Source organism: Garra rufa, chromosome 4 (assembly GCF_049309525.1).
Source record: "Garra rufa chromosome 4, GarRuf1.0, whole genome shotgun sequence".
Lineage (NCBI taxonomy): Eukaryota > Metazoa > Chordata > Actinopteri > Cypriniformes > Cyprinidae > Garra > Garra rufa.
The window spans coordinates 23,124,617-23,140,754 of NC_133364.1; the positions used below are offsets into that span (position 1 = coordinate 23,124,617).

General features: G+C 34.4%; 1 protein-coding gene across 1 annotated transcript in view; it reads right to left on the minus strand.

Moving 5' to 3' along the window:
- Positions 1-7,129, minus strand: part of ppp1r12a (protein phosphatase 1, regulatory subunit 12A) — a 94,388-nt gene extending 87,259 nt beyond the window's left edge. Inside the window, exon 1 of the mRNA XM_073837797.1 lies at positions 6,842-7,129. Within this exon, the coding sequence (XP_073693898.1) occupies positions 6,842-7,078 (237 nt within the window). The 5' untranslated portion in view covers positions 7,079-7,129. The remainder of the gene's footprint in view (positions 1-6,841) is intronic.
- Positions 7,130-16,138: the final 9,009 nt, after the last annotated feature.

Here is a 16,138-nt window from a genome sequence, read left to right on the forward strand (position 1 = left end):
ATTCAAACCGGTTTTGTTAATCAGATCCATTGATTCAAATATCACATTTATTAGCTCACACATAAAATACTGATTCTTTTCCATAAACTCACCAAGGCAGACTTAGAATATTGTTATATGTGACCCTGGACCACAAAACCAGCCTTAAGCAGCACAGAAATATTTGTTGCAATAGCCAACAATACATTTTATAGGTCAAAAATCATTAGGATATGAAGTAAAGATCTTGTTCCATAAAGATATTTTGTAAATTTCCTAGCATAAATATCAAAACTTAATTTTTTGATTAGTAATATGCATTGATAAGAACTTAATATGAACAACTTTAAAGGCAATTTTCTCAATATTTAGATTTTTTTGCACCCTCAGATTCCAGATTTTTAAATAGTTGTAATATTTTCCTATTCTAAAGCTTATTTATTCAGCTTTCAGATGATCTCAATCTCAAATCATTGACCCTTATGACTGGTTTTGTGGTCAAGGGTCACATTTAGACTGCTTTAATGGTGTACAAATTTCTACATCAAGTTCCTCAGACGAACAAAAGGACAAGAATGTCGGTAAATGACAGAATTTTCATTTTTGGGTGAACACAACAACAGAAGTCGTTCAACTTCATTTGAAGTAGCACCATTTCCTTGAGCTGTTGCTTCGCTTCCTGAACACTGTCAGCTCAGCTCACAATTTATCATGCCATCTTTATGCATCACCTCTTGGTAACACTGCAGAAACTATTGGTCAAGATCAAAAAACACGCCAGACTCATGCAACAATATGCAGTCTATCACAGAATGACACATTAAAGAACAAATGAACAGCAGAAACGTATTGTTTGTTTGCTTAATGATGCCTCATCATGTGCCTGTGTTTGTGAGTAAAAACAGTGTGACTGGAGGTGGAGGCTGTTTTGGCTGGGGGCGTAAATGACAGCTGAGGAATTCTGGGTCTGCCGTGGTTTCCAAAGAGAGACACGTCAGGAATGCAGGCACAGGACGACACAGCCGCAACCCTTCCCACCCAACGCACAAGCGCATATCTTCACCTACCTTTTTACTGAAACCTACCTAAACTCTGACCTCACTGATGACAGCATTGCAGAAGATTCCACCAATGCTGTAAATGACACGTCTCAGACTAAAAGGCCGCCGCCGGACTCTGGCAACATAACCAGGTCAAGCGGATTATGTGCACGTAAACCTTAAATTCGAAAAATACTGCAGTTATGAAACACTCATCCTTGGAAAACATTAAGGAACAGTCTTGCAGACACCAACGCTTCAGGCTTCGGGCGGAATCGGCTGTTTCTCGCCTCGATTTGCATACCGCCTCCACAAAGTTGTTGAGCCACTAGATAAATTCAGCCATTTTCTGTTTAACTGGAATGATTATATGCATGAAAGATCCACCATATTTATGTCATCACACTCCTATATGGAAAAACTTCAGGTCAAACTGTGTCACATTTAACCTCAATAGAACATAATTATAAGAATAAATACTCGTTTACTTTGTTCTAAAGAGTTTGTTATAAATCATTTGAACTTTTTTCCAAGTATAACAGGGAAATAATTTCAAAACAAAGTTTGTAAAAAAAAAACTTTAAAAAAATTAAATGTACACTACTAGTCAAATGTTTTTGAACAGTAAGATTTTTAATGTTTATTTAAAGAAGCATGCATTTATTTGATCCCAAATTACAGCAAAAGCAGTAATATTGTGAAATATTTTAACCATTTAGAATAACTGCTTTCTATTCGAATATATTTAAAAATATTTTATTTCTGTGATCAAAGCTACATTTTCAGCATCATTACTCCATTCTTCATATGATTTGCTCTTCAAGAAACATTTTTATTATTATTATCAATATTCAAAAAAAGTGTTATTTGATGAATTGAAAGATCCAAAGATCAGCATTTATCTGAAATAAAATAGCTTTTGTAAAATTAAACACTATACGATTCAAAAGCTTGGATTTCAGTATATTTTTTAATAAAAAATTAATACTTTTATTTAGCAAGGATGCTTTAAATTATTCATAAGAGATGATTAAGACATTTATAATGTTACAAAAGACTTCTATTTCTGATAAATGCTGTTCTTTTGAACTTTCTATTCATCAAAGAAATCTGGAAAAAAAAAAATCTACTCATCTGTTTAACACAATAATAATAAAAAAAATTTGAGCAGCAAATCAGAATATTAAAATTTCTGAAGGATCATGTGACTGGAGTAATGATGGTAAAATTAAGCTTTGAAATCTAAGGAATAAATTACATTTTAAAATATATTCAAACAGAAAACAGTTATATTAAAATAGTAAAATATTTCAAAATTTTAGTGTTGTTCTGTACTTTGGAGCAAATAAGTTACTTTAAAAACACATTAAAAATCTTGACTGGTAGTGTATATATTTTAAGGACCTTTTTAACATTTATTAAATCACCACATTGCATAAATACTTTTTAAAAACTTGATAAACTTTTTTTAAATTACAATATGGATGTAATGTTATAAATCAAAGGTTGTAAAAAAAATTCTTAATTTTTATTAAAAAAAACCATAAGTATAATTTGTTTTACGTCTAATTAAAAATATAAAACAATGCCATTGCAATATTTACAAAAAATACTATTTAAACTGTTTAAAATATATAAAAATATTTCTTATTTTTTTAATGTTACAATGCCGTGTCTTCATTTTCTTTGTGCAAAATTACTTGGGTTTGAATATTTATTTGGACATGTTCTCAATGTGCTTTGTAAGCTTCGCTCAAAAGCATTTTCTGCATTTGTACCTTAAACGTTAAATTGGGGGCAAAAAAGAAAGATGACCACAACATGATGCAAGACTGATATAAACATGACAAGAGCACATGCAACTATGCCATGGCTCTAACAAAGTGACTTTCGATTTGAAACCTCAATGAAGTGAAGAACAGACATCAGATCAGAAGCCCACGCCAGGTTTCTTAACTATGAGATTGAGCAGCGCAGAATGTGGGTTGACTGGGTGCTAAAGTTAGCGTTCTTGCACTTGCCTGCAAGCCAGTCTGCACGTGATATTTATAACCCTAGCCATACTGCTACAACAGTCACTGGAGCCAGCACACCATGTCCCTCCCTGGATAAACACAGCAGAGTGCTGAAAGTGAGGTCACTACCTGTTGCAGCACAGATGAGGTGAAACAGTCCCGAATGGGGACGAATCGCTACCTTCAGTGTGAGTCACATGCTTTTAATCTCCAACATTAATATGAAAATGCAGTCGATACATCATTTTGCGTGAGTAGAAGCAATAAAACCTAATTGGAACTCACTCAAAACACTGTTGTAAGTAAAATATGCTATGTTGGGGACGCAGCTGTCTATTTCCTCCTCCTAAAACGTGCATGTGATTGGCGACCAAAACGCTAGCTGAACCAACTTGGACTGACGCAAATCCTCTATAGTCAAGCTGAGGAGTGCAATCTGCCTTTCAATTCAATTTTAAAAGGGAATTGTTCAATTAAAAAGCCTGGAGTGCACAAACAGTCTTGTGCATTTAAACAAGGAAAACGCAATAAAAGTGTAATTAATCATTCTGTACTAGCGAAATTGAGCAACACCCCAGCCAAGCAGAGTGTTAAATCCTCAGGTTTCTCTAGTAACATGTAGTGTTAAATGGGACATCCACATTAAAATCAAACAATCACATATGAGATCATTCAATTGTCCAATGACAGCTCATCACTGAGATATGCGATGACATAAACTGTGCCTAACACACTTTACAACACATTTATACAACAAAATTCACAAATAAAGTTGAGAAGTCGTCAAATATTTGACCTTTTATCATAAGCCAAATAAGTCCTCTTGTATGTCTTTCAGATTTTTAAATATATACGTGTACACTACCAGTCAAAAGTTTTTGAACAGTATGATTTTGTTTTTCAGTCTCTTCTGCTCACCAAGCCTGCATTTATTTGATCCAAAGTACACCAAAAAGAAACTGTACAATTTTGAAATATTTATACTATTTAAAATAACTGTTTTATATTTGTATATATTTTAAAATGTAATTTATTCCAGTGATTTCGAAGCTGAATTTTTAGCACCATTCTTCCAGTTACATGATCCTTCAGAAATCATTCTAATATTCTGATTTGCTGCTCAAAAAACACTATTATGTTGAAAACAGCTGAGTTGATTCAAGTTTCTTTGCTGAATTAAAAAGTTCATAAGAACAGCATTTATCTGAAATAGAAATCTTTTGTAACATTATAAATGTCTTTATCATCACTTTTGATCATCGATCATCACCCTCGCTAAATAAAAGTATTAATTATTTCTAGAATTTATTTCCCAAAAACCACCACATAAATATTATACTGACTCCAAGCTTTTAAATGGTATAGTGTATAATGTTAAAAAAGATAAATGATAATCTGTGATTCTTTTCTATAAATCAAAGAATCCTGGAAAAAATGCAGACAATGAAGACTGGAGTAATGATGCTGAAAATGTAGCTTTGATCACAGAAATAAATTACATTTACAAAATACATTAAAATAGAAAGTAATTATTTTAAAGAGTAAAAGTATTTCATAGTATTACTGCATGTTGGATCAAATAAATACAGGCTTTCTGAGCAGGAGAGAGAAAAATCTTACTGTTCAAAAACTTTTGACTGGTAGTGTATCGTAAAGATTTTTTCATATTATGTTATGTCATTTGATAAATGCCTCGATCTGTATCGATATATTGTATCGATAACATGCAGATTTCTGAACAGGTTCAGGTCTATGTAGACGCATTTTGTGGAACAATGTCACCGTAAACTGTTTTCCTTCCTCATAATCTAAAACTGAAAGGTGCAGAACGCATAATTTAGCATTATTAACATGATATGGGCAGAATGAAAGAATTGGCAATTTTGTAAAAGCTAAACAACTTGAGAACTAGGTGGACATATGAAACAAATTAATTGTTTCAGTCGCATCATTCTCTTCTAAACCATCCGACAAACTATATACAATTATACTGTTAGTTGCAACAGACCTGTGACCCATTTTTTGCAAACACACAAACTCTCATTTCTTGATGCAATCATCAAACCCAGCACAATTTCAAGAGCCAGCAGAAGATGTACATCATTTATATACAAAACTCCTCCAGCACAGCTAAACCTGTTCGTCTTTAATAGCAAAATCAGCATGTTTCAATACAAAAACCATTCACTATGAACTCACTGACTGCTGGTCACATGCTAAAACTCTCTGTTTCCTCACATGTCCACATACATAAACACACACACACACAGCAGACCCAATAGAGAAAGGAGCCTCTCCAGTCATGGTTAGGTCTCAAGAGCTGCATCCAAATTCTTTCCTCCCCCTGTCTGAACACCGGCCCAAAAAAAGGCAAGTGCTTTTAAACGCATGAGCCTGTCCAGACAACCTCCTGCAGTCACTTACAGCCACATCAAACCTATTAGATTCAATGCCTTGCATTAGATTCTTTATATATTACATTTTACAAATGTCAAACACCACATCTTACTTTTGAAAATGCATGATAGTACTTTTTACTGACCTAAAAACACTTTGACTTTGCATTACTCAAGCATTTAGCCTTGTTCATTCAAACAGAGCACAAACAGTATTTTATATTATCATTATTTTCCTAGATTAGCAGACAAATTCAATTAGTAAACTGACAGAAAGTGTCTTTGCCTGCAACAGCACATCCATCTTTGCCACACATACTTTTTTTTGCAAAAGGCATTAGCGCGTTGAACAGTTATTAATGGAAAAACTAAACTAAAGTGACGCATCTTTCACGGATGTTTACAGTCAAGCCAAGGAAACTACGTCTTAAAGCGACAGATCCCTAAAAAAAAATATGGAAAATTCTGTCACGATACTTAAATTCACAGCGTTTCGAAACGTCCTGGCTTTCTTTCTCATGTGGGTCGCCAACGTAGAATCATTTTAGGAACTGACAGCGCAAGCCTCCATTCCATTTTATTGTTTGAAAATGATGCGATGAAAGTGAATAGTGACTGGAGCTGTCATTCTACCAACTATTACCTTTGAAGTTTCACACAAGTCACTAAGTCATACCAGTCTGCAATTTTGTGTTTTCAACAAATTAATCGTTACAAACTGCCTGACTTGGACCTTTTATTTTGCTGTCGCTCATCGTCAGGTTTTATATTATTCAATATGCCTGACAAAAATTAGTCTTTCCCGACAAAAGCCACATTTTGAGTCAATAATTTCTAACGCAACATACGTGTCAACTGGGTAGGCTCTTTCCAAATACACAACCGTGCTAACTGGTTGCTATGCACCTTCGCAGCCTAATTTCCATTGTGACTATTTGATCAAAACACATTTACGAGATTTCCGTGAATCTATACATAGCAAAAGCCATGCACCTTCAGCTGACGCGTTTATAAACAGATTCAACTGTTATGGTGCTGTAACGTTAGACCTACTTGCACTTATCTATGAACCGAGCGGCTAACAAGCTAACCACCAGCTAACACATACACACACCCGAGAATCAGTCAGACAGTGCTCTTCCTGGCTTCACAACCTCATTTACACACAAATACGATTATTCCGGGATCATCCATCCAGCTCAGTGTGCATAAAAACCTAAAATCCGTTTCAATCAGAGCCCGATTAGCTTCAGCGGCTACGCGGTTCCGCAAAACGGCCCGACGAAGATGGTGATGATGATGATGAAGGTGGTTGTGGTAGTGGTGTCGGGTTGAGTAAACACAGCCAGCCAGCAAACCGTCCTCATATACGGATTTGTGCAGAACAAGCGCCGCGGAGCCGCTCTCTTACCTGGTGCAGAGCGGTGAGACCGTCCACATTGGCGTAGTTGATGTCCGCGCCGCGGTCGAGCATTCGCAGCACCTCCTCCGTATCGCCGCTCGAACAGGCGGCCAGAAACACGGCGCCATCGTCGAACTTCACCTTCGTCTTCTTCTTCTTCAGGATGGGCGGCTCAAGATCCGTCTCCGAGCCTATCCAGCGCTTTAACTGTTCGTTCCTTTTCTGCTTGGCGTCCGCCATCTTCATCCCCTCTAGCCTGGCGCTTCTTATCTGTCTCGGATGGAAGATATACTTTATACTGCCACTATCCCAACACAGCGCGCTGGGGCGTGGGAGGGGACGGCACGGGAGGGGGGGTTAGGCTCAAAACCTGGTTGACGCCGAAATATCGCGAGAGCGAGCGACGTCAGCCCCGGATCTGCAGCATAACGTCATCTTTATGGGGCAGCAGTGGAGAAAAAATGCACAGGAGTTGTCTACAATACAAAGGTGTTTACGGTTGATATGGAACATGTTGTATACACTACCAGTCAAAAGTTTTTGAACAGTATGTTATTTAATGTTGCTTTAAAAAGTCTCTACTGCTCACCAATACGAATTCATTTGATCTAAAGTACAGTAAAAACTCTAAAATTTAGAAATAGTTTTACTATTTAAAATAACTCTTTTCTATTTGAATATATTTAAAAATGTAATTTATTCCTGTGATTTCAAAGCTGAATTTTTAGCGTCATTACTCCAGTCACAAGATCCTTTAGAAATCATTCTAATATTCTATTCTGTATATATAAAAAATTAAGTGGTGTTAATATGCACAAATAATAATAATAACAGAAAATTGACAAAATAACAGTGGGAACACATGCATATCTGTATTTATTATTTAGTTTAGTCTCTATCTATAATGTCATACACTACCAGTCAAAAGTTTTTGAACAGTAAGACTTTTGTTTTTTAAAAGAATTCTCATTTGCTCGTCAAGCCTGCATTACTTTCATTTGCATTACTTTTTTTACTTCACAAAGGTGTTTACGGTTGACATGGAACATGTTGTATACACTACCAGTCAAAAGTTTTTGAACAGTAAGGTATTTAATGTTTCTTTAAAAAGCCTCTTCTGCTCACCAAACCTGCATTCATTTGATCTAAAGTACAGTAAAAACATTAGAAATAGTTTTACTATTTAAAATAACTCTTTTCTATTTGAATATATTTTAAAATGGAATTTATTCCTGTGATTTCAAAGCTGAATTTTTAGCATCATTACTCCAGTCACAAGATCCTTTAGAAATCATTCTGATATTATATTCTGTATATTAAATATAATAAAATCAGTGCTGTTAATATGCATAAATAATACAAAAAATAATAATAAATTGAAAAAAAATAACAGTTGGAACACATTCAAAGCTGTATTTATTATTTAGTTTACTCTGTATCCATAATGACATACACACAGTTTTTTAAAGAATTCTCTTCTGCTCACCAAGCCTGCATTTATTTGATCCACAATACAGCTAAAACAATAATATTGTGAATATTTTTACTATTTAAAATAACTGTTTTCTATTTGAATATATTTTAAACTGTAATTTATTCCTGTGACCAAAGCTACATATTCAGCATCATTACTTCAGTTTTCAGTGTCACATGATTCTTCAGAAATCATTCTAATATGCTGTATTATTATTATTATTATTATCCATTATGAATTTTTCAGAATTCTTTGATGAATAGCATTTATCTGAAATAAAAAGCTTTTGTAACATTATACACTATACCATTCAAAAGCTTGGAGTCGGTATAAATTATAGAAACTAATACTTTTATTTAGAAAGGATGCTTTAAATAATAACGACATTTATAATATTGCAAAAGATTTTATTTAACATAAATGCTGTTCTTCTGAACTTTCTATTCCTCAATGAAACCTGAAAAAAATCTACTCAGCTGTTTTCAACATAATAATAACAATAATAAATGTTTTTTGAGCCGCGAATCAGAATGTTAGAATGATTTCTGAGAGATCATGTGACTGGAGTAATGATGCTAAAAAGTCTGTTTTAAATTACATTCAAATAGAAAACAGTTTTTTTAAATAGTAAAAAATATTTCAAAATGTTACTGTTTTTAGCTGTACGTTGGAGCAAATAAATGCAGTCTTGGTGAGCAGAAGAGACTTCTTTAAAAACATTAAAAATCTTACTGTTCAAAAACTTTTGACTGGTAGTGTATACAGAAAATACAAATGATGTTAGCCAAGTGATTAGTCTCATTTGGCACAATTACATAATTAGTAATAATTTACACACACACACACACACACACACACACACACACACACACACACACACACACACAAAACAAGTAACAGTGAATAATAAAAATATATATAAACTATATATAAAAGACCTACTGCAAGCAAATGGAACATAATGGAAGTGTCAAATATAGTTAAAGTTGGGTTTATTTAATTATATTAATTTAAATCTGATTCTAAAATACTTTGAGCTGCATGTCACAATGAAGAAAATAATACAAACTGAAATTATTATTATTACTAGTACATTCATAACAAATCATTTGTATAATCTATCAGTTGTTTTAGATATTTGAATTGATTTTTAATCATTTCTGAGCACAGGTTCAGAAAGTAAAAAGATGACATATTAAATATTCATACTGGTGTATTGTGAAGGTACAGATTGCTTAAGCAATATCAAAACTGCTTACTACTGTATTCTACATCTTTCATATTTAATGTGCACACGGACTCAAATGATCATGCTTTTTACATCCTATTATCGATTGTTTTTTTAAATCTTTGTATTTATCATGGACAGAACATCGCTCGACTTTTGGGAAAAGAAAGTGAGTTTGATTGTGATAACAGAAATTACTGACTACTTAAAAAGCAGATGATTAACAGAAACAGGAAAAAGATTACTACTTAAAAAGCCATTTTTAACCTTGGAGGGCTTCTAGAAGTATCCTCATCTGGGTAATTGAGTTGTCAGAAACCTTTTGACTGGGGTGGTCCTGCTCTACCGGGCCGGTAAAGAGTGTTATTTTTCTTTTGGCACTGTGATGCGTTATTGTTGGCACAGGCCCATGTATGTGTGGTTTGTGCAGGTTGCGGGTAGCTGGCAGGCTAGTTCAGATGTTTGCCATCTCTCTGACTAGCTATCATCATGATGAGCTTTATGAGTTGAAGTGCAATAAGTGTCAATGTAATTGCCCAACTAATTTAAGTGGGACATGATCCAGATGTGTACATCATCAAGTATTCGTTCATAGTATTCGAACATAGCGTAAAACTCGCGTCTTGGTTTCGTTATGGTAGATGCTGACTATAGATTAATTGAAATTTACACTTCTATAGTTAGCATGGGACAGAAATTAAGATAAGAGGGAAAATTCTGAAAAAAGTAAATAAAATTATTTTTAACAAGTGTATACAGTTGAGGTCAAAAGTTTACATACACCTTGCAGAATCTGCATAAAAAGAGAAAAACTTTTGGAATTTGAAGATCAGGGTAAATTTAACATATTTTGTCTTCTGGGAAACATGTAAGTATCTTCTGTAGCTTCTAAAGGGCAATATTAAATGGGGGAAAAAAATGTTATTTTAGGAAAAATAAGAAAAATGTACACATCTTCATTCTGTCCAAAAGTTTTCACCCCTAGTTTTTTATCCTCAGTGAGAAAGGATGGATCTCAAAATACAGTCATTGTTGGAAAGGGTTCAAATACACAAAAATGATAAAAATCAAAGAATTTGTGAGACCTGAATGATTTTTCTGGAGAACAGCAGGCAGTTTAACTGTTCAGGACAAACTAGGGACTCATGAACAACTATCACGAAACAAAAAACACATCTGTGGATCATTCAGGTAACGACACAGTATTAAGAATCAAGTGTATGTAAACTTTTGAACAGGGTCATTTTTATAAATTCAGCTATTGTTTTCTCTTATGGACTATATGTAAACATCTTTTATGTGAAATATCTTATTCAGGTCACTACTAGATAAAAATGAACATGCATTTTGTATGAGCCCTCTAAATTTGGTAAAATAATTAACATTTTGCAGATTCTGCAAGGTGTATGTAAACTTTTGACCTTTACTATATGTATGCCAAACATATGTAATATGTGTTAAATATATAGTATGTTATGTACATCCATATTACTAGCATATTGGCTGTTTATGAGTCCTTATAAAGCACATACTAATGCCTTATTCTGCATGACCATATTCTAGATTCCATTAACCAAACTACTGCAATTAGCTTACTTACTATCACTAATAAGCAAATTAGAAGTTTATTGAGGGAAAACAGTGATAATGAATATGTGTTCCCTAATCTAAAGTGTTACCAGAGATTTTCTTTGCTGCTGTGTTTTCATTTGGACTTTTCAGGACAGGAGTTTTACTTTAATGGATTTCAACACAATCAGTGCATGAATCAGCTGCTGGCAAGTCTCTCTCTCTCTGTGTGTGTATGTGTGCGTGTGTGTTGATCTTTATAGTTGATTAGAAAATCATCTCTGGGCCAGAAACGCATGCCAAGATACACTCTCAGTGGGTGCTGGATACGTCAGGTCCATTAGATTTACAGGCACACCAAAATCAACTTGCTATTCGAGAACCATGAGGAATCTTGCCTGTTAAATTGAATGTAATGATCCATAATGCAATATCCATATATGAAATTAGAACAGACTCAGACAAGTCAAGTCAAAGATTGTTACTTATAAAAAGGCTCTCGTTTTTTAGTCATTAGATCATTCCTACAGCTTAAAAGTTAAAGACAAAGCAAAGCTATCATACAACTCATTGTTTCCAATAAACTGTCGATCAAAAGAACAAACTAGTAAATTTTAAACACATGATGAGAGGAATTGGCCTCTGGTGTTGAGCAGGTGGAGAACTCAACTGTGATATCCATCTGTGTAACCCGCTCTGCCAGTCTTCTCCATCCTTACCATTCTCATCCATGATTTGAGATTTAAAGGGATAGTTCACCCAAAAATGAAAATTCTGTCATGAATTACTCACCCTCTTGTCGTTCCAAATCTGTAAGACCTATAAGAACACAAATTAAGATATTTTTGATTCAGTTAATTTTGAAGAAAGCTTTCTGACCCTCAATAGACAGCAACGTAAATGACACATTCAAGGCTTAGAAAGTTAGTAAGGACATTGTTAAAATAGTCGTGACTTCCTTTTGTGGAAGTCAAGATTATGCTACAAATGCTGTGTAATGAGTTGAACTTGTACTGATCCTGAAAAATGTCTTTAAAGTCCATCCCTTCACGTTTCATTTTGAACCCTAGTACGACATTGGTCATATTAACTGTCATGTGACACAACTATATGTCTCCATGCCTCTCCTGATGCAACTGTTTGGGTGTATAACCTCACAAATACTGTATGTGAACTGTATTTACGTAACTGGCCTATTATTCAGCGGTATCTGGGAGTAGGCCTGATGTGTAACTAGTAGAACAGTACAAACACAGTCTGTGCTCTGGATTTGATTGTTTACTGGTGTGTTGACTCACAAAATGAGTCAAACTGACAACACAGACCAGCAAAGTAAGCCATTTCAGTTAAACACTACACACTACAATGCACACATCTTTAGGGTTCAATGAATGTCAATTACTTTTTAATGACTTAAAACCACAACTCCATGCCTAAACACTGAATCTTTCATTCTGAAGATGGCTGTGGTTTTGTCAAATGTGGCAGATGTGTGATTTTGGGATTTCATTGCTTGATAGGAACAAGTGTTCAAAAATATTGTGTGGTCAAATAGTTTAATTTAAATAAAATCCACACAAAGGGATCAAAACTGACTGACAGTCTGAGAATTCTGAGAATTAGATTTGAACAGTAATATTTATGTATTTATATAACTTAAAAAAGCGAGATTAGCCTGAATATGTCAGTCTTAAAATAGGCAGGGATTAGTGGCACGTCATTGTCTCTAACTGGTCAGGTAAGATACTGTAAATTGTAAAAAAAAAAAAAAAAAACATTTTTATTTCTCACTTATTTTCCCAACGGACAGTTCACTGCAACACACAAATTACATATTTTAACACAGAGCATAATAGATAAAAATGCAGACACTATGAAACAATTAATGACATGGAAGATCTTCATAATAGTAAAATTCCCAGATGCACTCTTAAAAATCAAGGTGCTTCACAATGCCATAGAAGAATCTTTTTTGTCTAAATGGTTCCATAAAGAACCTTAAACATCTGAAGAACCTTTCTGTTTCACAAAAGGTTCTTTGTGGCGAAGGAAGGTTTTTCGTATAATAAAAAGGTAAGAAAGAGATGATTCTTTAAAGAACCTTTGACTGAATGGTTCTCTGTGGAACCAAAAATGGTTCTTCTATGGCATCGCTGTGGCGAGTCTTCACTTATAAAAAGAAGTGTTTGAAAAACGTATATTTCTATAAAACTTACATACATATCGCTTGCAATTATTATTTTCTTTTATATACTCTGCTATTCAAGAAATTGTGGTTAAGATACATTAAAAACAGTAATATTGTGAAATATTTATACAATATAAAATAGCTGTTGCAATGTAGTTAATGAATTGCAATGAATTGAGTCTTCAGTGTCACACGATCCTTCAGAAATCATTCTAGTATTTTTGTTTGATGTTCAAGAAACATTTATTATTGTCAGCGCTGAAAACCGTTGTTGCATTCTACTTTTTTCAGGATTCTTTAGTCTTTACTGTCACTTTTAAACAATTTAATGCATCCTTGCTCAATAAAAGTATTCATTTCTTTATAAATAAATAAATGAATAATATTATTGTCCTCCTTTTGTCGGGTCATCTTGCAAGTCTTTGGCTGTACATTGCAAGTTTTTCTCAGTTGATCTGATCAAACATTTTATGATGTTGTGCTTTTTTGTTCAACAGCCTCAAAGGTTTTCTGGTTCAACACACTTTAATCTAAGGAATACGGCTACCAGCTGTGTCTCTAGGAACTTGTAATGTCTTAAAAATCTTCATGTAGTTTTAGACTTTCTAATATAGCAAACTATTTCTTCTCTATTAATTTTGTGTGAGCTTTGTTGACTTTACCATATTTGCTACTCATCTTCAGCACATGCATGGGCTAAGAGTATACTATGTGTAACACCCCAAGCTAATTCCATTTATAATAAGTTTGTAAAGGCTTAAGACTATTTTTTATGACAATTTTGTTCCTCACCATAAAAATAACTGTCTTAAAACAGCAATGTTGAATAGGGGTTGAACAATTCTGACATAGCTGTGTTATTAAAAAATCCTATAACTCAAAAACATTACATTATATATTGACATTATCACTTTTAATATGCCAGAAAACTGTTGTAGATGCTATTTTATTCCTGTATCTTCAGAAAGAGCAAAAATCATTTGTGAAGTACTGCAGTCTCTGGGGGGGTTGAATAATTTTGATTGCAACTGTATGTTTTGAGCAGCAAATCAGAATATTAGAATGATTTCTGAAGGATCATGTGACTGGAGTAATGATGCTAAAATTTAGCTTTGAAATCCCAGGGATTACATTTTAAAATATATTCAAATAGAAAACATTTTAAATAGTAAAAATATTTAAAAATTTGACTGTTTTTGCTGTACTTTGAATTAAATAAATGCAGGCTTGGTGAGCAGAAGAGACTTCTTTAAAAACATGAACAATCTTTGACTGGCAGTGTATATGCATGTATTGCATTGATTTAGTACTAGAGTCATGAATATAGGTTTGGCTGAATGGAAATCTCTCTCTCTAATTCTTCCTCTGTATTCCCATTGTTGTGTTGAGCTTTCTTGTAACACAGCTTTAAAAACCTGACCGCATTGGAAAGACAGTCTCATCGCTCTTTGTTTAGCAGGCAGCTGTGTTCCCCACTCACCTCTCTGTCACTTAGATAAGACTCTGTAACTGTTTCTGTCGAGGGTAAACATTGTTTGATGGTGTATTTGGAGTGTAATGGAGTTTTCTCAAAAACCTTCCCCTACTGATTGACTGTAAAACCTAATAAAATAGTACTTTAGTGTGGAAAAAATTTGCTGCTGTTGAGGGATCCACATGGCCATGTACCAAGGCTTTTACAAGTGGTGCTGTCTAAAGCAAATACCAGTATTATTATTGTTTATACTTACAACTTCTAGTAACTCAGTTACACTTCATCCTATAACTCCCCACACACCGTTTGTGCAACAGACTCAAATGTTACATTTGATGTTGGTTTTGTATATCACCATAGTTCTGACTTGAAATGTCTAATGCTCTGTGATGTTTTGAAATAACGTACCATCTTCACTACACCTAAACTTACCCGATAGTATGAACAAAAGCGAATGTGGCATAAAAACCCAATCGCAAACATACTGCTTTAGCTTGTTCTTCAATCTCTCATCTTTTAACTCTTTCATCAAGAGTCATGTATTTCATGGGATTTGTACCCAAGGATTTCGCCAAGTCCAATTCTGTTCTGGCTGAGCTACCACGCAAGCTTGTTACATTCGAAAAGCGAAACATATTGAGCTGCAATCATAACTGTGTACAAAAACAATTACAAGTGCTTGTTGTTTTACCATGTTCATTTCGGTTGGAAACTGCAGTGATGTGTACTTATAGGTACATATATCGCGTCTTGCAGAAAAGTTCCCACAGGTATGTTTTTGTCACTTTTTAGGAAGTCCAAACAATAAATACCATTTTTGTGCCTCTTTTGTGTCGCAGCAGATTGCTGTAGTGGCTCAGTTCAAGCGGGACGTGAACAGATCATCTCTTCCTCTTTAGTTATAGCATGAAGTAAACATGAATGAACATCAGAAGGTATCTTGTTTCAACCACAGTTAATATGCACCATAATCAAGTTTAAGTCTACCAAAGGTAATCTACTCTCCTGTCTGATTTGTTTGTCAGACATAAATAGCAGATTCGGTATTATGATTGGTCAGATCGCCTGTCAATCAAACTCCCTACCAACTAAAACCAGTCTATGCTGGTTGGCTAGTTAATTTAAACTGGGCTGGAAGTAACCGGTGTAAGCTGGTCAATCTGGTCTCCCAGCCTGCCAAGCTGGTGTTCAACTGGTTTTGCTGGTTGGTCCTGACCAGCTAAGACCAGCCTGACCAGCTAAACAAGTAACACAGAAAACAACACATTCATAAACCAATCATTATCTGAAGGATCCTGGTGTTAATGGGTGAATGAGCTACTCTGGACTAGAGGGCCAGTGTTTAGCTATGTCAAATAAGGACCATCTACATG